Source organism: Salvelinus namaycush, chromosome 6, assembly GCF_016432855.1.
Source record: "Salvelinus namaycush isolate Seneca chromosome 6, SaNama_1.0, whole genome shotgun sequence".
NCBI classification, from domain to species: Eukaryota; Metazoa; Chordata; class Actinopteri; order Salmoniformes; family Salmonidae; genus Salvelinus; species Salvelinus namaycush.
Window position 1 is genome coordinate 34,614,625 of NC_052312.1, and position 27,267 is coordinate 34,641,891.

The 27,267-nt window shown below is 46.0% G+C and overlaps 2 protein-coding genes across 2 annotated transcripts in view; both read left to right on the forward strand.

Annotated features, from left to right (window-relative positions):
* Nucleotides 1–8,975, forward strand: part of LOC120049082 (protein bicaudal D homolog 1-like) — a 29,541-nt gene extending 20,566 nt beyond the window's left edge. Inside the window, exons 5-10 of the mRNA XM_038995328.1 lie at nt 1,736–2,763; nt 3,046–3,240; nt 3,539–3,690; nt 3,963–4,173; nt 8,315–8,400; nt 8,849–8,975. Of these exons, the coding sequence (XP_038851256.1) occupies nt 1,736–2,763; nt 3,046–3,240; nt 3,539–3,690; nt 3,963–4,173; nt 8,315–8,400; nt 8,849–8,975 (1,799 nt within the window). The remainder of the gene's footprint in view (nt 1–1,735; nt 2,764–3,045; nt 3,241–3,538; nt 3,691–3,962; nt 4,174–8,314; nt 8,401–8,848) is intronic.
* Nucleotides 8,976–11,431: 2,456 nt separating this feature from the next.
* LOC120049083 (FYVE, RhoGEF and PH domain-containing protein 4-like) lies at nt 11,432–18,124 on the forward strand. Its single transcript, XM_038995329.1, has 12 exons — nt 11,432–11,543; nt 13,800–14,653; nt 14,771–14,916; nt 15,168–15,324; nt 15,506–15,644; nt 15,888–15,946; nt 16,158–16,304; nt 16,818–17,002; nt 17,110–17,140; nt 17,244–17,321; nt 17,599–17,724; nt 17,909–18,124. The coding sequence occupies exons 1-12, from the start codon at nt 11,432–11,434 to the stop codon at nt 18,122–18,124; spliced, it is 2,250 nt and encodes a 749-aa protein (XP_038851257.1).
* The last annotated feature ends 9,143 nt before the right edge of the window (nt 18,125–27,267 follow it).

Genomic DNA, 27,267 nt, shown 5'->3' on the forward strand with positions numbered 1-27,267 from the left:
CCTCATATTGTAGATGTAGGAATAAGTGTTGAATTATTCAGAGTAAGAGACTGCTGACATAACCTCACTGCATACACCTCTCTCTCTCTCTCTCTCTCTCTCTCTCTCTCTCTCTCTCTCTCTCGGCCTGCCTCTCTCTCTCGGCCTGCCTCTCTCTCTCTCTCTCTCTCTCTCTCTCTCTCTCTCTCTCTCTCTCGGCCTGCCTCTCCCTTTCTCTCTCTCGGCCTGCCTCTCCCTTTCTCTGCCTCTGAAGACTATAAATAATAAAGGTTATCCCAGCAGTCAAATAAAGTGTTGTAGCACCAGTGAGAAGCTGTGGGATCAGCCGTTACTGGACCACTGGCTGTTACATGGACTCTAATCAAAATGGCCGCCATTTTGTTTCATAGTGGGTGTCTTCTCTTCCGTAGTTTCCTCCAGCCCAGTGGGCCAGTGAGATGAAGATGCAGTAGGATGTGTGTGGGGTTTGATGTGTGCCCAACCATTTACTGCAGTCCCTGTAGGTGAAACTGCATCTCCCCACACATTCCCTCAGCCTCGCTCCGATTGCCTGGACTGGAGGAAAGGCTTATTTATATCCTCACTGACACACTAGACTATTGATTCACCCTCAGTAGTGTGCAAGGTTTACTGTTCCCTCTAGTGTGCGGTGTTTAGGCCCTGCTGAAAAAAACAGCATAGACCAGCGTACATTTCAAGCTGGTCCATGCTGGTATTTGCTGGTCTATGCTGGTTAGTGCTGGTCAAGCTGGTCTGACAAGCATGGTCTAGCTGGTCAACATAGTCTGTCCAGCATGGTCTAGTTGGGTATGGAGGTTTACTAGAATGGTTTTGCTGGTGACCAGCCTTTGCTGTGTTTTGGACACATACCAGTTTATGCTGGTGATATTGGTATGCTGGTTACCAAGCTGGTCCATGCTGGTTACCAAGCTGGTCCATGCTGGTTACCAAGCTGGTCCATGCTGGTTACCAGGCTGGTCCATGCTGGTTACCAAGCTGGTCCATGCTGGTTACCAGGCTGGTCCATGCTGGTCTAGCATGCTCCAGCTGGTCTAGCTACCCTGACCATGCCCATCATTATTACATTTCCCAGCATGCTCTATTGCAGTAGATTTTTTAAATTGTTTGTCTCAATATCTCTCTTGTTTGTTGTGTTTTTGCATGTACATTGATTGATTAATTAATCTTATGCTACACAAAGATAAATAACATACATTTTTTCTAAACTAATACAATCTGTTAGTTGGACTTATTGCTCCAGTTTAGATAATTTGGGTAATTTATTCTTCTTTCTGCCCCTGACAGTCATTCTGAATGCATATTGTGGGTGAAGAAAAGTTACAATTATTGGATATCCCCACACTGGCTGAATTCCAATAGAAATTAAACATCACTTTTAAATCCAGCATGATATGACATGATACTGGTTTTGCTGGTGACCAGCTCATGCAGGTCACTGTGTCCAAAACACAGCGAAGGTTGGTCACCAGCAAAAACACAGCGAAGGCTGGTCACCACAAAAGCACAACGAAGGCACCAACAAATCAGAGTGACAAGCCTATGCTTGTCTGTGCTGTTTTTTTCAGCAGGGGGGGGGCTAAGGGAAGAGGTGGACTGTGCTGAGTGTGCAGGGAAATGATGCAGTTTATTTAAGGTTATGGGGCTGGAGATGATAAAGAAAGCGACTAGTTTAACAATAGGCTGAAAATAGCTGTTTGTGTGTGTTCATAGGCAGAGCGGGAGAAAACAGGGCTGTTGATCAGCCTGCAAGAGTGTCAGACGCAGCTGCAGCATACACAGGGTGCCCTGAACGAGCAGCACGAGAGGGCCCTCCGCCTCAGCGAGAGAGTCACCGCCCTCAGGCACCTGCACCGGGAAGCCCATCTCGCCCAGGAGGCCCAGCACGACCAGGAGGCCCACCTCAATCGAGAGGCCCTGATGGAGCAGGGAGAAGAGGAAGAGGAGAAAGAGAAGGGATTAATACACAGCAGGGGTCAGGCATTCTGCCACCAGACCCCGGGTCTGGAGATCCTCCAGTGTAAATACAGGGTGGCTGTAACCGAGGTGGTCGAGCTAAAGGCTGAGCTGAAGTCGCTGAGAGAGAGGTACAACCAGTGTGTGGAGGGCGGGGTGGAGGAGAGGACGCGCGGAGAGGCCCAGCACAGATCTCTGGAGCAGCAGGTGGGGAGGCTGGAGAGGAGCTGCCGGGAAGGTAGGGAGAAGGTGGGGGGCCTGGAGACGGAGCTGAGAACAGCCAAGAACATGGCCAGCGAGAGCCAGGGGGCGCTCAACGCAGCACAGGACGAACTGGTCACCTTCAGCGAGGAGCTGGCTCAACTTTACCACCACGTCTGCCTCTGTAACAACGAGACGCCCAACCGGGTGATGCTAGACTACTACAGACACGGCAGAGGACTAAGGGGTATCAGTGCCTCGCTCAAGGGTGACGACACCCGCGTTCTACTCACGCCCCGCCTTGCCCGGCGGCTCGCAGCCGTTGCCGCTGCAACCTCGTCGTCCACGGCGGAGTCTCGCAGCCCCTCGGAATCCCCATCCAAAGAGCGGTTGTCAGGAGAGGGAGGCCGGGACGGGGGGAGGGACAGAGACAGTCCTGTACCCCGCACCCCTCCTACGGGCTCCCCCAGCATCAGTGCCTCTTCCTCATCTTCCTCATCATCATCGTCGCCTGCGGTAGAGCCAGCTGGAGACCTGCGTAGGGAACCCATGAACATCTATAACCTCAACGCCATCATCAGAGAGCAGGTGACTCCATTTGAATAAACATGTCAAACTGTGTATTTGCCATACGCGAACAGAATATAGTTTCACTATTCGTAACACATTTACTAGCAAGCATATATCATTACACCTTTTGATTTCATTGGCAGTTCAAACCTGAAACAGTTTATCACAGTTTGTATGCCAGGTGTCACCTTTAACCTTCCAAATGGTCATCATGAAGCTAACAGACACAGATGTCAGTGTATCTGACTGACAACATCAGCTAATGTTCGCTAACCATCTCCCTTGATGAACATGCTGTAGGTGAGGCACCTCCAGAGGGCAGTGGACCGGTCACTGCAGCTGTCCAGACAGAGGGCTGCAGCCAGGGAACTGGCCCCACTGTTTGACAAGGACAAAGAGGCCTGTATGGAGGAGATACTGAAGCTCAAGTCCCTGCTCAGCACCAAGAGAGAACAGATCGCTACCCTCAGACTGGTGCTCAAAGCGAACAAACAGGTCAGACATGGATATGGTATCCGAGATATGGATACCTATGGACTTGGATTAAGCATCACGCTGGTCATTCGCTGTCTAACACGGCCTTGCTAGAATCTACTTTGAGGCTGGTCACAAGAAATCTCCAAAAACTGTAGATGGTTCTCACAAGGCTACCAGGCTACAGTAGCCATTAGGATATATAGAGTATATAGAGACTGCTGTCACAGTCACACTAATGTCCTCGTTTTGAATTTTCAATGGGACTTTCTGTTTAAATAAAGGTGAAAGAAATGTCCCTGTTCCCTTGTTCTTGCAGACTGCAGAGAATGCCCTGGCCAACCTGAAGAGTAAGTATGAGAATGAGAAGCACATGGTGACAGACACCATGATGAAGCTGAGGAACGAACTGAAGGCCCTGAAGGAGGACGCTGCCACCTTCTCATCGCTCAGAGCCATGTTCGCCACCAGGTGAATATTTCCCTCCTCCCTCCATCCCTTCATCTCGCTTTCTTTTATTGAATCCTTACTGTTCACCAGGTGAGAGACCAAGGACCAGGGATAGATTGTTAAAGGGATAGACTAGTTCTACATCCGACCTTTACTATTTCTCCCCGGATCTCTTCATTCTTCTCTACTTCTTCTGATCGCGTTATTTCTTCTGAACCCATCTCCACCTACACTGTGTAACCAAAACTTTTGTTTTTTGCAAGCACCCAACCCCTCTCCTTGAAACTTCTCAGGTGTGACGAGTATGTGACTCAGCTGGACGAGATGCAGAGGCAGCTGGCTGCGGCGGAGGACGAGAAGAAGACGCTCAACTCCCTCCTGCGGATGGCCATCCAGCAGAAACTAGCCCTGACCCAGCGTCTGGAGGACCTAGCCTTCGACCAGGAGCAGTCGCACCGCACCCGCGGCGGCAAGGTGGCCCGCATGAAGAGCAGCACCCCCAAAGTAAGTCCTGCTCCTCCCTCCAGCCCCACCACCGGCGCTGGCGCCACCTTAAGCCTGACCTCTGCTACTACAGACGCCCTAGCTCTGAGCTCCCCTACGTCACATCATAGACACCCCGTCAGCCCCTCCACGGCCCCCTCAGGCCCCAAAGTACCAGGCAGCCCCCCCTCCCTGGAGGCGCCCTCCTCCTCCTGGACCCCCCCATCCACTCCCCACAGGCTGGCTCACTCCCAGTGGGCACTGGGTGTCCGGACGTTAGAGGTCGACTCCCACAGTTTCAGTCTCGACTCCAATAGTTTTAGTTTAGAACGTAGCAGTACTGGGCTCTCCAGGCATTACTCCTCAGACTCACGGCCGTCTCCTAGCAGGGGTGCTCAGCCTGGCTCGGCCCCCTCCTCCCCCTACCGTTCTCCCATACTGGGGTCTCGCCGGTTGACATGGAGCTCCCCTCAAACTCGCCCCCTTACCAACCTGACGCGTACCTCAGCCCTTTATACCCACTCTTCTTACACCCCTTCCTCCCTTTATACCCCCTCCAGTTCCTATACCCCTTCATCTGCTCATTACTCTCCTTCATCATATACCCCACCCTCTTCGTACACCCCCCACACTTCATATAGTCTCACCAGCAGCTACAGTCCACTCTACCCTAGGTACTACGGTTCCCATCGGCCCCCTCACTGACACTAAACCACAGTTCCCATTAACCTCCTCACTGACAACACTACAAATCCCATGAGTCCCCTCTCTAAACAGAACTACAGATTCCATCGGCCCCTTCGCAGACACTAAGCTACAATTCCCATCAACATCCTCACTGACACTGCTACAAATCCCATCAGCCGCTTTAATGATGCAAAACTACATTTCCCATCAGCCCCTGGGAGAGTGGGTGGGGCTCACAGAGAGGAGGACAGACTGGTTTCCTGTTTCTTGTGCCTAAGCCTCTGGCCTCGATGCAGCATGTGGATGTGGCTCTGTATCGGCGTGAATGTTCAGACTGACTCTGCTCAGGGATTTAACACAACATGGAGCACAAGTGGCCCTGCCTTCCTCTTATTCACAGACTGTTGATCGGTCTAAACTACAGGAGAGACAGGACACTTTACAGACTATACATACACAGTAGTTTTGGTCTTGCCCTTTAAATCAAATCACCATCCACACAAGCAAGTGAATATGTGTGCAGGACCTTACCGCTGTTTGGAAAGACGGATGAGAAGGACGTTTAGGTTAACTGGACAATTTGATGGAATTTGTTCACATGTTGGACTGAGGTCTCCACAGATCAACCACTTGACAGTGTTATTCGCTCTCTCTGTTTTTAATGAAAATCACAGATACTGTAACCAAATGTCATTCAAAGCAAGTATTGGATAAGACAGATCAATGATTATGGATTGTTTGCTATTTTTAATTGTTCAGTTATTACTCACAGCTCTGTACACACTGTCCTCACAATGTTATTGCAGTCATCCTCACATCTGCTGTGTAAACCTGGCACATATTTAGAGTCTAGCACCACCCAATGGCAGTTTGTAATATCACTGTATATTCAGAACTTAGACTGAAGACTTTCGTCGAGGTTGAATATCATATTAAACCTGTAACATAAATGACCTGGAATGAGCACACCATGATGGTTTTAATGTTAGCATTATGAGACAGAGCGAGATGGGTGATTCTGGGTTTCATATCAGTCGGCGAGACAGACAGTGAGCTGTGGCTACGTAGCACCCCTAGTGCCTCGGAGGGTAACTCCAGAGGAACACAGCAGCATAGATGGATGAATGTAACCGATAGAAAACTCACTTACCACCAAACTCAGGGAAGCTGACACACACACTTTTCAACTGGGGTTCAACAAGGATGTGTTGTTAACCAGAATTATCCTTACGCTGTTATAGAAATATAGACCAACATTTGAATGACATTTAGGCTATGGGTTAGTTAGTGTAGAGCTACTGTATGATGCATAGATGGGATTCCACAGGTTCTGCACACGTGAGTGTGTCACCTGTGTATGTGTGTGCCTTAACAACTACAGTACCTGATCAGTACAACCTGATCATGCCAACAACAACAGTTTTCATATTGTTTTTTTGACCCTATCCAATAGGTTAGAATGGACAATAACAAAGCCTTGCCAGATGATCAGCGTAAGTGTCTGTAAACAGTGCTCTTGATGAGGGATACACTGCTACTGGGTGTTGGCCAGTGAATAGCCTTTGCCAACTTTGGCCCAATCCATGCACAGTTTGGTTTTGACGGGAAGAACTAAGGGGACGTGGCTGACGTGCAAACCGATATTTCATTTTTGAATTGGTTAAAATGACGTTAAGGTTATGAGTTTGGTTAAGGGTCAGTTATAGATTTTGGCTAGTTGGGCTGTCAATGGGATGCTGGTCAGAAAAGTTTCCTTAGTCTCTCCCTGTTTTGACTCCCCTCTCTAGTATTGACCCAGTCCAGTCTCCCCCTCCCCCATCAGTCCCAAGTCTGGAGCCCAGAGTACCACAACAACACTGTGTGTCTATACTCAATCCCAGTCTCCATTTGGTTCAAGTGATCTACATATACCCCAACACGTTGTTATAACAGGCAATATGGAGAAAAAAAAACGCATTTGACAGGACTCCTCTCAGCTACTTTGTTGACAACGTTAGGTGAACATTTACATATTTTTCGTATCAGAAATACTCACTGTTCTTGCACTCATTGTTGGGCTGATTGAGCTGGTTGAATGTTTTTCTCCAATAGTCATCTCATGGTGACTGTACAGAAACACAATGAACACTAGATTTGGCGTGGGAACCACCTCAGTGACCTTCCCGTTTTTATACATGGAGTTTGTATTACTCTGTTTGATGTATTACCCTTCATCACGTTAGCAATTACTTGACTGAGTCTGTCCTACACTCCAGTTTCTGCATCTGCACCATCTACCTGCCTTGACACAACACTGTATGCCTGTTACTTTGAGCAGAACACCTTTGTAGTTGTAGTATAGTGTAGGTTATAATATGGAAGATTTTCCATCGTAGGGTAAATTAGCTGGATATAGATCTTTTCTGCAATAAGGGAATAAAAAGTGAAGGATTGTCAAATATCAAATAGATGCTAGGGGTCGCTGTCTTAGCTTCTCAAGAAAGGAAACCAGTGTGACCTCCTCTCTGTGAAACCCTCCTCGTTCCGCCCGACTCGCACTCTCCAATATACACACACACACACACACACACACACACACACACACACACACACATCACATGCTCACCAAACTCATTTCTGTTTTCGGTCCCGCTACATCATAATTCCATCCGTACATGCAAGAGGATTTTAATCCTGTCAAATGCGGTTTTTACCTCCTTTCCGATTTATTTGTTTCCCACCGCATCTATTGGCCTGTGATTTCTCCCTCTATGTGAATACAGTGAATGCCATTTTCCTCTTCTGCTCTCTGTTTCAGGAGTCTTTCATAATGTGGAACATTGTCAATCTAAACATCCTTGCCTGTGCTAATGCCATATCCATTTCCAGGCAGACTGTTAATAGTTACCACTGATTGTCAGCCTGTTAGCTTTTGAGCACTTTATATGCATGTGTATATAACACAGAGTATTGGAAAGCTGTATGCTGTGTACAGTGCTATGTTCATACTCTTCGTATATACTGTAAATATCATGTATAAACGACCTGTATTTTGTGTGTCGTCGTCTTTTCTGTTTTGAGTGGCCTTGAGCATCTCTCTCGTGTGTTCTAGGGAGGAATTCCTTACGATCTCAGTTTCATGAAGTAGCTGTCGTGTGTTCCACTCAGATATGCATAGGCCTACTTTACACAGTCTGCTCAGTTATTGCACGAGCACACGGGTTAATCATAGCATACTGTACGCGTACATTCCATTGAACAGTACAATATATTAAATACATGAGTTGTTAGGCGTTTGGGAATATTTAAGAATAGGAACATTCTCGCAGAATAAAAAAAAAAAAAACGAAATGTACTTCTTGAAAACGCTGACACTGGGGTGATTTTCTTGGTAAGTAGTCTGTATTTTCCCCCTTGGATATGATCATCTGTGATGTCCCCTGCTCCCCATCCCTGTCACCTCTCTACAGTACTGTCTCTCCATCTAATCTGTCAGTCTCTCATAGATCGTCAGAAGTCTGCTGCCACAGTGCCGCCAGTCTCCTCACAGCTAAGGTGGGAGAAGGCCTCCCAAGCCAGCAGGTAAACGATTTAGACCAGAATTTAGTGCCAGTCTGTTTGTGCTATCATCCCAACTCCTCACTCATTGTCATGCCACAAAGAAACAATGAGTTGGCAAGAGCACAAACAGATCTGGAACCAGGCTAAAACTCTACATGGGACTGAAACGTTGCATATGTTTACAGTATATGTTAATTATTCCATGTCATTTTGCTTGTACAGTATAGCCAGGGTACAGCATCAGGAAATCAATCCTGTGTGTTTTGGGTGTGTGTGTGTTTTTTACGCCTTTCTTGACCTACCATGAACACTATAAATGAGTCTGTTATTAAATCCTCATTGATACGTCCTTTTGTCTGTGAGTGATTGAGGTAGATGTCTGAGATCTTTGTCAGGTACAGTGTATCTCCTGTTATCTCCTCTCCTCTTCCTCTTGTCTTCTGGTTGTCTCTGGTCATGCTCCTCCCAGACGTAGCATTGTGTCGGCTATCCGGGAGTACCGAGCTCACTGCCCCCTGAGCAGCTACAGCAGCAGTCCTCCACGAGTGCCTCTCCTTTGGCTCGCCCAGCCGCCTTGTCCCCCTGGTCCTCTATAACCCTGGGACTACTACACCCTGACCCCATTACAGGACTCTGCAGGGCAGAGCCAGAGCAGTGCCTCTCACTGTGGAAGAGAAGGACGACACTCACAAAGACTTATAAGAGACTGTCTGACTGAGGGTCTGTGGGAGAAAAGAGCGACATGCAGCCATCTTTACTACCGCGCTAGCTATTAGTCATTATTCATCATGTATTTGTCTATGGTGTTTTGGGGGTTGTTGAAACATACTTTTATGTTACGACCAGTGATGATCATTTTGTTGGGTTCAAGAGGTGGACAACTGTTGGGTTTTTGCTGAATGTATAGCTAGCTGTACAATCATTAATGGTACCATACAGTATGTAGTGAACGCCAAGGTGGCAGAGGGCAAAGCCATAACTGTGTATTTGAAATGCATGTAAAAGGTATTAGCTTTCGCAAACCCAGATTGTTTGAGTCATTTTTCTGCTCTTTTTGGATTGGATTCATTGCTTGTCCCCACCCCTCACCAAGATCGTAGCTTGTTTTTTATATTCTATGGAATTTCTTTAAAATGCACTTTGCTCGCACGCACCCTACGGTGTGTATATATAAATGTTTCTATTGCACTTTGAATGTGTTTTACAGGATAAGAGATTTCCAAACATTGTAAAAGCTGACAGTGTTTGTACCGTTATCATCCTTCCTTGGTTCTACAGTATCTATGTTGAAACAGCACTTGCGTCCCAAATGACACCAATAATCCCCAAAGTAGTGCACTACATAGGGAATAGGGTGCCATTTGGAATGTGCTTTTGGTCAACCTGTTTCTCTGAAGGCCTCAATCAACCTCCTGATTTACAAGCACAAACTGACCAATGCATTCCAATACTAGTTGTGATCGACTGTTAACCCCACTGGGTTAAATAATGATGTTGAAAGTAGATCTCTATCCAAGATTGCCTCTTGTTTTCTACATCCTGTATATGGAAGTAACCATGCTGGATCGGCGTGTAGACAGATTTCGCTATAGAATAGTAGTACTAGTAGCACTGTAGTTGTAGTAATAGTAGAGGTAGTTGGCAGTTTATGCTGTACTGTATTCAACCATGATGCTATGTATGCTAACCTAGAAATACCAATTTGGAGCTTTTCTCAAACCACCACCCAGCTACTTTTAACCATCTATATAAAACGTCCACTCAGTCACAGCTCAGAGGCGTGGCAAAATGGGATGAATTCACACACCTCAACCTCGCTTTAGACTGAACATTCTGTTTCTACAGGATCCCTGACCAGACCTGTGGTTGCTAACTACAGTAAGGTTTCAAAAACGTTGGGTTTTGTCATCCTTTTGTGTTATTCTGGTGAATGCTGTCCTATCTGCTCCATTCCCTACATCTATTGCAACTGGAAACCATGTAACAAACTGCCAAAGATCGCACTAGGCTTCTCAGACATCACACGAAGCAGATGAAGGAGAGGGGAGGGGTTTTGTGTAACCAGCCAGAGACTGTATTAACCCACAGAGCTAAAACCCTAGGCATTAGTTTGGGAGAGCAAACTGGCGTTGGAGCCCAAGGGCGAGAGTAAGGGAAAGGGGATATCTAGTCAGTTTCACAATTGAACGCGTTCAAACGACATTTGTCTCCCGCATCTGTTTAGCGGATGGCGCAGTTAGCAGTCACAATGCCTCCTCAATCATGAGGATATCAGGAGTATTCTGTATGTTGTAACACTGTGGTTCGCTCTGTCTATTTTCCCCACCATATGTATTGCTCATGTGTATGAAGTTTTCTTTAAACTTATCAGATGGTTCAAAGACCATTGAAGTTGTACATAGGCCAACTGGACATACGGTAAGCTATGGAGAAAATGATGAATGTTACTAGCTACTTTTCCTAGACCTGGAGAGTGTTTAGTAGACGGGGCACAAAGATGAAGCACTGAACGTGGTTTGCACAATTTCAACACTACTCGACACCTCAATAAAAAACATTAAACATTCAGACAGCAATATATAAATGTATGGTATCTTCAAATCATTTTTATTGCATATTAAACCATGTAAATCCTACATTTCAAAATACAATAAATTCCCCCTAATCTTATAGGGGACTGCTAAACATTTGTGTATCTTTTTGTAAAACTTTACCATCAACACCTTTGGGAAAATGGCCTACAGTATTGGGAGTTTCCTCTACCAAAGGCTCACAGGGGGGCGGAGGGTTTATAAAACGGGGGCGGTTTTTGTGCCATTGTTAAGATCTATCGGGATTCGATTCCACTGATGGAGATTCATGGCATGTGGAAATCGGTATTGGACTTTTGGAATGTGGTACGCTTATTTACGTTTTTGTTGAATGAGCAGCTCGGTAATTACCTGCGTAAAGCCATCCGGCGTTCGTGGACTACGCGCCTCGAATCCGATCATTATTCACGCTCAAGGGAACAATAAGTGGTATAAAAGTTATTTTTATAAATCATATTACCATGTTTGACGGTGACCTGGGGGAGAGTGTGAAGACCACTCCTCGTGAGACGGAGGAGTTTAGGCGGACGGCGGTGAGGAGAAAGTCGAAGGGAATACCGTGGGAGACTGAAGGTCAGCCTTCTCAAACTGCAGTTGTGTTTGGAAACTTTTGGAAACGTTGAGTGAGCGCGTCAGCGCAAATATAACTCACTGCACAGATTTCAAATGTATCCTACTATAGCCTAGGATGTGTTTTTTTGTAATGCATGTTATGATGGATTTAACTCATTTTGAGCAGAATAGTGGAGATGGATCTTCTGTGGCTTCTGACCCGAAGTCATATTTTGAGGAAACGGTGAAGATGCCCACAGCCAAGTTATCTTTAGATAGACATTCTGACCAGAGAGAGGCAAACACTGGTGTGGTGTGTTGACATGGACGAGGTTTACATGTCATTGGAGAGCCCGAACTAATGCTGTAGGAACGGTCTGGTCAACCCTGCACAGTAGTCACGGCCCCAGTGTCTCCTATTTAGCCCCTCTAGCTGAGTGCTTTCAGTCATGGCCACAGCTATTAGCGCCTATTCTTTACAAAATAATCCACTGTGTTATTCTCTAATTGTAAACTACTCAGGCAATGTATTATTAGTGGTTGAATTACCCTACACTTTTTTTTTTGTGTGTGACTCTCATGTGCATTGAAGTGGGTGAACTCAGCCATGTCTAAGGCAGAAGAGGAACATGTCAGTAGTTTCACTGGTTATGCTAATCTACCACTGGCATGCCCTGGAGGCTGTGTCCTGACAACATAACAACACTAGTTGTGTTTGTTAACAATGTTCTGGGTATTGTGTGTTTGTGTGCAAATTGTCAGCAGCTGGGCTCAGCTCTTCGGATTACTGAAGTTGAGCTACACTGAAATCTCCTTCTTTCACCTGCACAAATCTGACTGGATTCTGCCTGTGGCTCTCTAGACCTAGTCTATGTAGTTCTGAAGCCATAACATAGTGTCTGTGATGTCTGCCAAGGCATTGACTGAGCACAGCTGACTGGTATAATATGTTACAGTGATTTACTTACCCTCGGATGCCGATGTACAGTTTGTCTGTGGAGAACTGTATTTCTCATCAACATCTCCTCACTGGACAATAGTCTCACGTTTTGTTATTTCCCCCAGTAATAAGATGGAGACGGTAGGTCCTAGGTCAGAAGGGTGAAAAACAATTCAAATAAAAGGTTGAAGATTCAACCTATGTAAGATGCTAACCAAATACTCTGAGTTATTGATGGAACTGTTAAATGGGCAATCTGCAATTCAAACAACAACAAAGCAGCCACCGTGCTAATGTTCCTGTAAACCGCTGGAGAATCGGGGTGGAGAAATACAACCACTCACATTCATAGACCGCGCTATGGATGCAAAGACTGACCATCCACTAGACCAAAACGATATAGTTTTAACCATTTTTTTGAGGCTACAGTGTTTGTTTGCAAGTACATTGTTCACAAACAACGGGGCAAAACAAGCCTCCATTTTGGGTTCCGTCTGGTTAAGACGGTTGAACCAAGCTCATGAGGCATCTGCAAGTTACATTATTCAAGAATCAATGGGCACACATCACCAATCTCAAAACCCCAAAAATGGATGTAGCAAACACAGATTGCCCCTCCAACCAATAAGTCACAGGGGTGTCGATTACAGATTCATTTAAATTGAACCTTTATTTAACAAGGCAAGTCAGTTAAGACCAAATTCTAATTTACAATGACGGCCTAATAAGTATGCCATCAGAGAATGGACTGTTCAAAGTATGTTAACTTCCTCATATCCTTACTGTATGTCACTATGGCAGGTGTCCATTCTCACTCTAACTAGATCTCTCGCTCTCCCTCAGTACTGAGCAGCAGTACATGTGGCTCTGTGTATAGTACTGTAGCTGTGGGAGCACCATTACCACAATTGGAGAGGAGGTCAATGGAAAGAGCCCTGCTAAGAAATCCCTACTCAAACCACAAAGCACAGTACGGGGACTGAGGGGAGTGTGGTTGGTTTAAAATGCAGTGTTAAAATAATGCCCAGTAGACTGCACTGCAAGATAAATGTAGCCTGGTCCTAAATCTGTTTGTGCTGTTTTGCCAACTTCTATGGTCATTGTCATGCCAATAGGAGTTAACAAGACAGCACAAATACACTGAACAAAAATATAAACGCAACTTGCAGCAATTTCTAAGATTTTACTGAGTTACAGTTCATATGAAGTAATTAGTCAATTGCTTATTTCAGCTCATGAAACATGGGACGAACACTTTACATGTTGAGTTTTATATTTTTGTTCTGGAACCAGGCTGGGATAGATCCCTTACTCAGCTTCTCCCTCCCTGTCTCCAGTGTCTCCTAAACCTGCCCATCTCCAGAGCCCTGGGGAGAGCCCTGCCAAGGGGCCAGAAGGAGCTCTACTCACAGGGAAGGGATCAGGACCCCGAGCTAGGGGGCTAACGGTCCACAGCCCAGGAAAGTGTCATGGGACCAGGCCAAGCCACAGCCAAGTGAAGGGGGTACCAAAAGGGACCCAGAGCCCAGGAAAGGGACTACGTGTCCACAGCCCAGGAAAGCGCTCCAAACTAGGATCTCAGTCCACAGGGAAGGGAGCAGGATCCAGGCTGAACCAGCTGAGAAGCCCTGGGGCCAAGATGAAGAGACATGGACACATGGCAGGATCACCCTGCAGCTTGCCTGACCTCATTCACCTTGAGGAAAACCAGTCTGTGCTCAGATCAGCTAACAGCAGCCCAACACATACCACCACCTCTATAAGCCTGGACCAGCCTAGAGACCCAGACAGTGGGTCTACCGACAGCTCTCACACAGGACTGGATGCTCACAGACACAGTCCAGACAGGGCAGTAGTAGTGGCTCATAGGGAGGGCAGAGCGAGGGAAATCTCTCCCATAAATATGAATGGTTTGGACCTGATGAGGAACGCTGTACTGGTCGATGGCCATGTAGGAGACGGAGGGAAGGTGGATACAGGGCTCAACGTGGACCTGTCCCCCTCTCACAGAACTGAGACTGGGACTGAGGAGGCCAAGCTTCAGGAGAGCTCTACAGATGAGAAGAAGATGGAGAGAGGGAGTGAGGAGGTGAGGGTGCAGGACTCCACTGAACAGAAGCTGTATAAGATTGCCAACGAGCTTCTGCTCACAGAGAGAGCCTACGTTGCTCGCCTTCACCTGCTAGACCAGGTCAGTGTGTCACTGTCAACTTCACTGTTTCTGTTCATCCACTGTGGTTATCGCCACATGACTTGATCGGTATGTATTAATTAGCAGTGTTTTAACACTGCGTGTGTGTGTGTGCAGGTGTTCTATGCACGGCTGACTCAGGAAGCCGGTAAAGGCTTGTTCCCTGTAGATGTGGTGAGGACCATCTTCTCCAACATCTCCTCCATCCACACCTTCCACAGCCAGTTCCTACTGCCAGACCTGGAGACGCACATGGGCCAATGGTGAGACAACCCAAATAGATGATGTTGCAATTGAAGTACATGAAGTAATTATTTACAATGGAACTGAAGGACGTGATTGGATTGGAACCTTGTTATTAAATGAAAATACGGTTATATTTTATGTAATTCGTCTAGCCTCACAAAGACCACAGTGGTTTTAACATTCCTACTTTAAATCGCTAGCATCCTATCTAAACAGTGATTAAATAATCATTTTCTTGACCTTTGATCTCCGACCCTTGACCACACAGGTCTGTGAGCCCTCGTCTGGGTGATGTCATGCAGCAGCATGCTCCCTTCCTCAGGATGTATGCTGAGTACGTGATGAGCTTCGACCACGCCATGGAGCTGCTTAGAGTCTGGACGGAGAGGTCCGCACCATTCAGGAACGTCATACAGGATATACAGGTACGTTGGCCTGGCAGGGACACCAAGTAAATCTCTGTTCACACTTTACCTGAATATCTTTATTCATTCTCTTCATCTTCATAGCACCATTCACCCAATGGAAATCAATAGCTGCTGACTTTGCAGTGGTGGAAACATTTAGTCGGTCTTGCCCTGTTGTTGATTTTCTGTTATCTTCCAGAGTCAGGAGGTGTGTGGTAGTCTGACCCTGCAGCACCACATGTTGGAGCCGGTCCAGAGACTACCTCGTTATGAGATGCTGCTGAGAGACTACCTCAAGAGACTGCCTGATGATGACTCGGACCACAGTCATGCAGAGAGTGAGTTGACACCTGCCTTACTGTAGCATAGACATAGTCCAACATACAGTAGATCCACAAAGGCTGGCCTCACTCTTACTGTAACAGAGATCAGGTAGTCCTCATCGCAAGCGAAGACTCACGCAGTGTCATCACAGTTACTACAAGTCTGAGGAACTGTCACAGAAACCATAATAGATTAGGTTTTGTGGTCTTGCTATCCTAAAAAAATAAAAAGGTGTTGTTCTCTTTGTCTGCCTTCAGAGTCTCTGCAGGTCATCTCCATGGCAGCAACGCACTCCAACAGCGCCATCCGCCAATCAGTACGTGCAGAACTAATATGCTAATCCTCTACTTACTGCAGATAACAATTGTCAGTACAGTATATCTAGAGACCATTTCTCTTTAGGCATAGTGAGTAAAATGTTACTACTGTTACCATCCTGTACTTTGTTATTTTGCAATCGGTTGGAACAGAAGTTTGTGATCTGCTTTGTTGTCTAACATCCTCCGCTCTGCTGTGTTGTCCTCTAGGAGAATCTGAAGAAGCTGCTGGAGATCTACGAGATGTTGGGGGGGGAGGAGGAGGACGTGATGAACCCCTCCAATGAGTTCATCCGGGAGGGACGCATCCTGATGCTGCCTGCCAGGCACTCCGCCATGGAGAGATACCTCTTCCTGGTTAGACCAGCTCACAGTATTTTAACCTTTATTTTACCAGGAAGTCCCATTGAGGTCAGACCACCTCTTTCCCAATGGAGACCTTATGGCGTTTAGGAGGACGCAACATTACATCATGTTGCTCTAGAAATGTATAGTGTAGAACAGACATGATTTTCTGCTATGTATAATTTGAAATTAAATCATCTCTATTTCGTCAGAATCTTGCATTTCACTGACTAGGAACCACTGAACATCCATTTAACCCACACATGTCAAACTCATTCCACGGAGGGTGGGTTTTCGCTCCACCCTTGTGCTTGATGAATTAAGGTCACCAATTAGTAAGGAACTCCCTCACCTGGTTGTCTAGGTCTTAATTGAAAGGAAAAAAACAAAAACCCGCAGACATTCTGCCCTCCGTGGAATGAGTTTGACACTCCTGCATTAACGGGGCATTCAGGAGACTCTTGTGGCGCATACTTAAAACCCTCATGTCTTTCTTGCCTCTCCCTCCCCGTGCTGTCCATCCAGTTAAACAACATGCTGCTGTGCTGCACTCCTCGGTTCAGCCTGGGGGGGCAGCGGTTCACCGTGAGGACACGGATTGACGTGGAGGGCATGACAGTGCAGCGCACCACCAACGAACACCATCCCCACACCTTCCAGGTATCTGGCAAAGAGAGGACCCTGGAGAGGACCCTGGACCTACAGGCCAGGTGAGGGGGGGGGGGGGGGGGGTGTCACAATAATATAACTCACCTGAAGGTCTTGGATGGATGTATATATTTTGTATCAATGTTAACATGTGGCGTGGTCTTTCTAGCTCTGAACAAGACGAAGAGGACTGGATAAAGGTAACAGTGCTTTGTCATATTTTGAAACCCGTTTAAATGACCAATGGCACATAATGAGTATATAGGGGGAGTACACATGGTCTGACGTGCCTTGTACTTTCAGGCTTTTCAGGACACCATTGATGTTTTCCGGCAGAAGAATGAGACTTTTAAGTCAGCTTCTAAAGAAGTAGAGGTATCTGTAAGGATCCCTTATTTTTGTGCAAAACAGAGACCGATAGAATGTTTTCTTCCATTCTTTTGTGTGTGTTTCTCCATCTGTACAGTATGCTCGCTGTATTCATATAGAGGGATAAATCACAGGCAAATGGGTGTGGCGGGAAACTGATCATTTAGCAAAGGGGAAGAAGAAGCAACTCATTTGAGATCCTCTTGCATGTACGGGTCGAAAAACAACTTGGCGAGACAAACTGATTTTGTGTGTGTGTGTGTGTCTTCGCCTCTGTGTGTGTGAACAGACGGAGGAGCTGGGTCGGCGTGCCCCTCGATGGATCAGGGACAGTGAGGTGACCATGTGTATGAAGTGTAGCGAACCCTTCAACGCCCTCACCCGATGGAGACACCACTGCAGAGCCTGTGGCTGTGTGAGTTAACACACACATGGATACATGGGCATAAACACACACAGATGCACACATTCACTTTACCTAAGGCTGGGCTAAGGTTATGATTAGTTGAAATGGCATTCACGCTCCGTTTACTTCCATTCTTTCTAACATAACCAGACAGATATGACCATGACTTCCTGTGTCTCCACCTGTTTGTCAGGTGGTGTGTTGGAGGTGTTCAGACAACAAAGTAACTCTAGAGTACGATGGCAACAAGGTGAACAGGGTGTGTCTAGACTGCCACGCCGCCCTGATCCTCCGGGCCAACAGAGAGGAGAGGGGAGAGGGCAAGGAGGGGGGGCATTCTAGAGGTTCCACACCCCACCGCCCCATTTCCATCCCTACCCTTTCCCCAGGATCTGAAGGCCTTGTCTAGGGTCCCCTTGCGGGGGACAGGTGACGGCGGTTGTCAATGAAAATGGGATGGTGGTTAATGGGATGACAACGCCATGGTTGGCAATGGCAAGGGGGCTTTCATCAATGGCAACGGAAGTGTCACTGATAATGGTTATGGGAGTGTCGCCAATAGAAACGGGGTGGCTGTCAATGACAGTGAGGAGGCTCGCTTGAACAGCCTCAGTGTTCACACACTATCCCCAAGTGTCTGTACTTGTGTTCAGTGTTATGGCCTTAATGAGATAGTGAGCCCCAAAAGTATTTGGACAGTGACAATGTTAAAGTGCAGACGGGTGACATGTTTAGAAATTACAGCACTTTTTGTACATAGTCCCCCCCATTTTAGGGGACCAAAAGTGTTGGGACAAATTCACTTATGGGTATTAAAGTAGTACAAAGTATGATGACATCAAGCTTGTGACTCTACAACCTTGTTGGATGCATTTGCTGTTTGTTTTGGTTGTGTTTCAGATTTTGTTCCCAATAGAAATGTATGGTAAATAATGTATTGTGTAGTTTTGGGGTCACTTGTATTGTAAATAAGCATATAATATGTTTCTAAACACTTCTACATTAATGCTAATACAGATAAGTGAATTTGTCCCAATACTTTTGGTCCCCTAAAATGGGGAGGACTATATACAAAAGGTGCTGCACTTTCTAAATGTTGGATGAAAATACCCTCCATTAAAGCTGACAGTCTACACTTTAATCTCATAGTCATTGTATCATTTGAAATCCAAAGTGCAGAGCCAAAATGACCAAAAATGTCACTGTCCTAGTACTTTTGGAGCTCTGTATACCGTAATGAGATGTATTTTGTATAAAAACTCAAGAGATGCAATGTATGAGTATTCTGGCTATTCCCTATCTGGATCAGAAAATCAAGTAACCTTATAGTTTGTATTTGAAATGATATACCTTTTGAAAAAATAAAGTTAAACTTGTTCAAAAGTGAAGCAAGGTGTTTATTGGATTAGAAAAGTTTGAAACTTATCAGTTAAGTTTCTTATGTTAGCAGTATGTGTTATTAAAGAGATTCCCCTGTACTTTTTTTGCCAGTAGTTCTGAAAGTAGCACTCATGACCCAACAATGGTCCATCACATGTGCAGGTACAGTTGAAGTCGGAAGTTTACATACACTTAGGTTGGAGTCATTAAAACTCGTCTTTCAACCACTCCACAAATTTCTTGTTAACAAACTATAGTTTTGGCAAGTCGGTTAGAACATCTACTTTGTGCATGACACAAGTCATTTTTCCAACAATTGTTTACAGACAGATTATTTCACTTATAATTCACTGTATCACAATTCCAGTGGGTCAGAAGTTTACATACACTAAGTTGACTGTGCCTTTAAATAGCTTGGAAAATTCCAGAACATGGCATGGATTTAGAAGCTTCCGATAGGATAATTGACATAATTTGAGTCAATTGGAGGTGTACCTGTGGATGTATTTCAAGGTCTACCTTCAAACTCAGTGCCTCTTTACTTGACATCATGGGAAAATCAAAAGAAATCAGCCAGGACCTCAGGGAAAAAAATGGTAGACCTCCACAAGTCTGGTTCATCCTTGGGAGCAATTTCCAAATGCCTGAAGGTACCACGTTCATCTGTACAAACAATATTACACAAGTATTAACACCATGGGACCAAGCAGCCGTCATACCACTCAGGAAGGAGACGCGGTCTGGCTCCTAGAGATGAACGTACTTTGGTGTGAAAAGTGCAAATCATCCCAGAACAACAGCAAAGGACCTTGTGAAGATACTGGAGGAAACGGGTACAAAAGTATCTATATCCACAGTAAAACGAGTCCTATATCGACATAACCTGAAAGGCCGCTCAGCAAGGAAGAAGCCACTGCTCCAAAACCGCCATAAAAAAGCCAGACTATGGTTTGCAACTGCACATGGGGACAAAGATCATACTTTTTGGAGAAATTTCTTCTGGTCAGATGAAACAAAAATAGAACTGTTTGGCCATAATGACCATCGTTATGTTTGGAGGAAAAAGGGGGATGCTTGCAAGCTGAAGAACACCATCCCAACCGTGAAGCACGGGGGTGGCAGCATCATGTTGTGGGGGTTCTTTGCTGCAGGAGGGACTGATGCATTTCACAAAATAGATGGCATCATGAGGATGGAAAATTATGTGGATATATTGAAGCAACATCTCAAGACATCAGTCAAGTTAAAGCTTGGTCGCAAATGGGTCTTCCAAATGGACAATGACCCCAAGCATACTTCCAAAGTTGTGGCAAAATGGCTTAAGGACAACAAAGTCAAGGTATTGGAGTGGCCATCACAAAGCCCTGACCTCAATGCTATAGAACATTTGAAGACAGATTTGAAAAGCATGTGCGAGCAAGGAGTCCTACAAACCTGACTCAGTTATACCAGCTCTGTCAGGAGGAATGGGCCAAAATTCACCCAACTTATTGTGGGAAACTTGTGGAAGGCTACCCGAAACGTTTGACCCAAGTTAAGCAATTTAAAGGCAATGCTACCAAATACTCATTGAGTGTATGTAAACTTCTGACCCGCTGGGAATGTGATAAAGGAAATAAAAGCTGAAATAAATCATTCTCTCTACTATTATTCTGACATTTCACATTCTTAAAATTAAGTGGTAATCCTAACTGACCTAAAACAGGGAATTTTTACTAGGATTAAATGTCAGGAATTGTTAAAAACTGAGTTTAAATGTATTTGGCTAAGGTGTATGTAAACTTCCGACTTCAACTGTATGTGCACCACGTCATTGCTCTCTTGATTAATCTCGCCCGGGCGCCCGTGTAGGTATGTTTTGCATCCGCTGGAAGTTGATTGCCTTCTATTTGGAACCGCGCTGCCTCCCGGGTTTGAGCCAGGTGCACTTTTCTAAGCCCACTGCCTTCCCAATGAGACATTTTTGGAAAATTCTAACATTTCGTTTATCGAAAAGAGATGCACCATGCTGCCTTGTCGACAAAATGACAGAGCAGATTACTGTTCCATTTGAGAAGGGCGCTCCTCCCTCCCCGCTGTCGCCCAATGATGTAAGGGGCCATATACCGGTGCCTCGCCAGTTGATAATAATAGAATACACCCTTTCTCTGCTGTGGCCACTTAGCCGTTGGGCCCGCCCTGCGACATCATTGGATAACGCTGGGCAGGCCTCTTGCTAGCTCAAATATGAAAGGCTGAAGCTCATTGGCAAGAACTTGCATTGCCAGGAGGCTGGCCCATGTAGGGGGAAATATAGGGAAGTGGTGCAACACAGCTTCAAGAAAAGTCACTTTCAATCTAGGGATTTATTGAATATATTCAGTTGGACAACTGACTAGGTATCCCCCTTTCCCTTTCCATTGAATACATCCAGCTCAAAGTGGGAGGTTTAAAAATTATTTCACCAAAGTACAGGAGCATCTCTTTAAGTAAATATATTCCTATGGAGAAGTTCTACACGTTTTATGGAGATGGAGACCTTCCACTATATACACTACATGACCAAAAGTATGTGGACACCTGCTTGTCAAACATCTCATTACAAATCATGGGTGTTAATATGGAGTAGGTCCCTCCCCTTTGCTGCTATAACAGCCTCTCCACTCTTCTGGGAAGGCTTTCCACTAGATGTTAGACCATTGCTGCGGGAAATGGCTTCCACTCAGCCACAAGAGCATTAGTGAGGTCGGGCACTGATGTTGGGTGATAATGCTTGGCTCACAGTCAGTGTTCCAATATATCCCAAAGGTGTTCAATGGGGTTGAGGTCAGGGCTCTGTGCAGGCCAGTCAAGTTCTTCCACACAGATCTCGACAAAACATTTCTGTATAGACCTTGCTTTATGCACAGGGGCATTGTCATGCTAAAAACAGGAAAGGTCCTTCCCCAAACTGTTGCCAGAAAGTTGGAAGCCCAGAATCGTCTAGAATGTCATTGTATGCTGTAGTGTTAAGATTTCCCTTCACTGGAACTAAGGGGTCTAGCCCGAACGATGGAAAAACAGACCCAGACCATTATTCCTCCTCCACCAAACTTTACAGTTGGCACTATGCATTTGTGCAGGTAGCTTTCTCCTGGCATCCGCCAAACCCAGATTCGTCCATCGGACTGCCAGATGGTGAAGCGTGATTCATCAGTCCAGAGAACACATTTCTACTGCTCCAGAGTCCAATGGCAGCAAGCTTTACACCACTCCAGCCGACGCTTGGCATTGCACATGGTGATCTTAGGCTTGCTCGGGCCATGGAAACACATTTCATGAAGCTCCCGACGAACAGTTTTTGTGCTGGGGTTGCTTCCAGAGGCAGTTTGGAACTCGGTAGTGAGTGTTGCAACCGAGGACAGACGATCTTTACGCGCTTCAGCACTTGTCGGTCCGGTTCTGTGAGCTTGTGTGACCTACCACTTCGCAGCTGAGCCGTTGTTGCTCCTAGAAGTTTCCATTTCACAATAACAGCACTTACAGTTCACGGGCAGCTCTAGCAGGGCAGAAATTTGACGAACTGACTTGTTGGAAAGGTGGCATCCTATGAAGGTACCATGTTTAGCAAGATCGCGCCGACAGAGATGGTCGCCTCATTTCGAGTCCTTAGGAAACTATTCAGTATTTTGTTTTTTAATGTATTATTTCTTACATTGTTGCCCGAGGAACTCTTAAGTTCCAGCCAGGAAGAACAATTGGATATAAGAGCGACGTCAACTTACCAACATTACGACCAGGAATACGACTTTCCCGAAGCAGATCCTCTGTTTGGACTACCACCCAGGACAATGGATCTAATCCCAGAAGCCGACCCAAAACAACTACACTGTAGAAGGGGCAGACGGAGTGGCCTCCTGGTCAGGCTCTGTAGACATGCACATCGCCCACCGCTCCCGATTATACTATTCACCAATGTCCAGTCTCTTGAGAACAAGGTAGATGAAATTCGAGCAGGGGTTTCCATCCAGAGAGACATCAGAGATTGTAACATTCTCTGTTTCACGGAAACATGGTTCTCTCGGGATATGTTGTTGGAATCGGTTCAGCCACCGAGCTTCTCCATACATCGCGCTGACAGAGATAAAAACCTCTCTGGGAAGAGGAAGGGCGTGGGTGTATGCTTCATGATTTACGACTCATGGTGTAATCATAACAACATACAGGAACTCAAGTCCTTCTGCTCACCCGACATAGAATTCCTTACAATCAAATGCCGGCCATATTACCTCCCAAGAGAATTCTCGTCAGTTATCGTCACAGCTGTGTACATTCCCCCTCAAGCAGACACCACGACAGCCCTCAAGGATCTTCACTGGACTCTATATAAACTGGAAACCATATATCCTGAGGCTGCATTTATTGTAGCTGGGGATTTTAACAAAGCAAATTTGAGGACAAGGCTACCTAAATTCTATCAGCATGGTGATTGCAGTACTCGCGGAGGGTATTTGCTCGATCACTGCTACTCTAACTTTCGAGATGCATACAAAGCCCTCCCCGCCCTCCCTTCGGCATATCCGACCACGACGCCATCTTGCTCCTACCGTCTTATAGGCAGAAACTCAAACAGGATGTACCAGTGACTAGAACCATTCAACGCTGGTCTGACCAATCGGAATCCACGCTTCAAGATTGCTTTGATCACCTGAACTGGGATATGTTCCGGTCAAACTCAGAGAACAACATCGATCTATACGCTGACTCGGTGAGTGAGTTTATAAGGAAGTGCATTGGAGATGTTGTACCCACTGTGACTATTAAAACCTACCCTAACCAGAAATCGTGGATGGATGGCGGCATTCACAGAAAACTGAAAGCACGAACCACCGCATTTAACCATGGAAAGAGGTCTTGGAATATGGCTGAATATAAACAGTGTAGCTATACCTCCGCAAGGCAATCAAACAAGCGAAATGCCAGTACAGGGACAAAGTGGAGTCGCAATTCAACGGCTCAGACACGAAATCACGGATTACAAAAAGAAAACCAGCCATGTCACGGACACCGATGTCACGCTTCCAGACAAACTTAACACCTTCTTTACCAGCTTTCAAATCAAATCAAAATTATTTATATAGCCCTTCTTACATCAGCTGATATCTCAAAGTGCTGTACAGAAACCCAGCCTAAAACCCCAAACAGCAAGCAATGCAGGTGTAGAAGCACGGTGGCTAGGAAAAACTCCCTAGAAAGGCCAAAACCTAGGAAGAAACCTAGAGAGGAACCAGGCTACGAGGGGTGGCCAGTCCTCTTCTGGCTGTGCCGGGTGGAGATTATAACAGAACATGGCCAAGATGTTCAAATGTTCATAAATGACCAGCATGGTCAAATAATAATAATCACAGTAGTTGTCGAGGGTGCAGCAAGTCAGCACCTCAGGAGTAAATGTCAGTTGGCTTTTCATAGCCGATCATTAAGAGTATCTCTACCGCTCCTGCGGTCTCTAGAGAGTTGAAAACAGCAGGTCTGGGACAGGTAGCACGTCCGGTGAACAGGTCAGGGTTCCATAGCCGCAGGCAGAACAGTTGAAACTGGAGCAGCAGCACGGCCAGGTGGACTGGGGACAGCAAGGAGTCATCATTTGAGGATAATACCGTGCCACCGTCGCGGCCCGCTAACAAGGACTGCATCCTCCCTTCTCCGTGGCCGACGTGAGTAAAACATTTAAATGTGTTAACCCTCGCAGGGCTGCTGGCCCAGACGACATCCCTAGCCGTGTCCTCAGAGCATGCGCAGACCAGCTGGCTGGTGTGTTTACGGACATATTCAATGGCTCCCTATCCCAGTCTGCTGTCCCCACATGCTTCGAGATGGCCGCCATTGTTCCTGTACCCATTAGGCAAAGATAACTGAACTAAATGACTACCTCCCCGTAGCACTCACTTCTGTCATCATGAAGTGCTCTGAGAGACTAGTCAAGGAATATCACCTCCATCTTACCGGCCACCCTAGACCCACTTCAGTTTGCATACCACCCCAACAGGTCCACAGACAATGCAATCGTCATCAGACTGCACACTGCCCTATCCCATCTGGACAAGAGGAATACCTATGTAAGAATGCTGTTCATTGACTACAGCTCAACATTCAACACCATAGTACCCTCCAAGCTCATCATCAAGCTGGAGGCCCTGGGTCTCAACCCCGCCCTGTGCAATTGGGTCCTGGACTTTCTGATGGGTCGCCCCCATGGTGAAGGTAGGAAACAACATCTCCACTTCGCTGACCCTCAACACTGGAGCCCCACAAGGGTGCATGCTCAGCCCCCTCCTGTACTCCCTGTTTACCCATGACTGTGTGGCCATGCATGCCTCCAACTCAATCATCAAATTTCAGACAACAGTAGTGGGCTTGATGACCAACAAAAACAAGACAGCCTACAGGGAGGAGGTGAGGGCACCTCGGAGTGTGGTGTCAGGAAAACAACCTCTCACTCAACATCAACAAAACAAAGGAGATGATTGTGGACTTCAGGAAACAGCAGAGGGAGCACCCCCCTATCCACATCAAAGGGACAGCAGTGGAGAAGGTGGAAAGTGTTAAGTTCCTCGGCATACACATCACAGACAAACAGCACCTCTTCAACCTCAGGAGGCTGAAGAAATTTGGCTTGTCACCCAAAAACCTGACACACTTTTACAGATGCACAATCGAGAGCATCCTGTCGGCCTGTATCACAGCCTGGTACGGCAACTGTACCGCCCTCAACCGCAAGGCTCTCCAGAGGGTGGTGCGGTCTGCACAACGCATCACCGGGGGGCAAACTACCTGCCCTCCATGACACCTACATGACACGATGTCACAGGAAGGCCAAAAAGATCATCAAGGACATCAACCACCCGAGCCACTGCCTGTTCACACTGTTACCATGCATAAGGCGAGGTCAGTACGGGTGCATCAAAGCTGGGACTGAGAGACTAAAAAACAGCTTCTATCTCAAGGCCATCAGACTGCTAAACAGCAATCACTAACTCAGAGAGGCTCCTGCCTACATGGAGACCCAATCACTGGCCACTAACAAATGGATCACTAGTCACTTTAAACAATGGCACTTTAAATAATGCCACTTTAATAATGTTTACATATCTTACATTACTCATATCATATGTACAGTATATACTGTATTTTATACCATGTATTGCACCATGCCTATGCCGCTCGGCCATTGTTCATCCATATATTTGTATGTACATATTCTCATTCACCCCTTTAGATTTGTGTATCGGGTAGTTGTTGGGGAATTGTTAGATTACTTGTTAGATATTAATGCACTGTCGGAACTAGAAGCACAGACATTTCGCTACACTCGCATTAACATCTGCTAACCATGTGTATGTGAACAATAACATTTCATTTGATTCGTTGAAAGTCACTGAGCTCTTCAGTAAGGCTATTCTACTGCCAATGTTTGTCTATGGAGATTGCTTGGCCGCCTGCTCGATTTGATACACCCGTCAGCAACGGGTGGGGCTGAAATAGCCGAATCCACCTATTTGAAGGGGTGTCCACATACAGGTTCAGTTCTCTCACACCTTTTCCCTGCGTCACCTTAAAATGATTTTTAGTTCATCATGTTATATTTCTCTCCTGTTACGTCACAAACACGTTACATTTCTCCTACATTGCCTGACTACATTTTGTAGTTGTGTGTGTTTGAGGGGTGTTTTTCTGGGGCATGGGCTCAGGGAGAGTGTGGAGGGGGCAGAGAGTTTGATTGAAAGCCAAGAGATTGAAGCTACAGACACAACCCACAAGCACTAGCAGTCAGATCACCACCACCGCTGACATCTGGGATGACCTGAAGCAGCTGAGAAACATGGTGCACAACCCGGGAACCATCGTGGTGAAGATGAGGAACATAGAAGCCAGACTGGAGAGGAAGAATGCAGGTACAGTGCATTTGAAAAGTATTCAGACCCCTTGACTTTTTACACATGTTGTTATGTTACAACCTTATTTTAAAAGGGATTTGTTTTCATCAATCTACAGACAATACCCCATAATGACAAAGCAAAAACAGGTTTTTTGAATTTTTTGCAAATTTATAAATAATAAAACATTTGAAATTTCACATTTACACAAGTATTCAGATGCTTTGCTCAGTATTTTTTTGAAGCACCTTTGGCAGCGATTACAGCCTTGAGTCTTCTT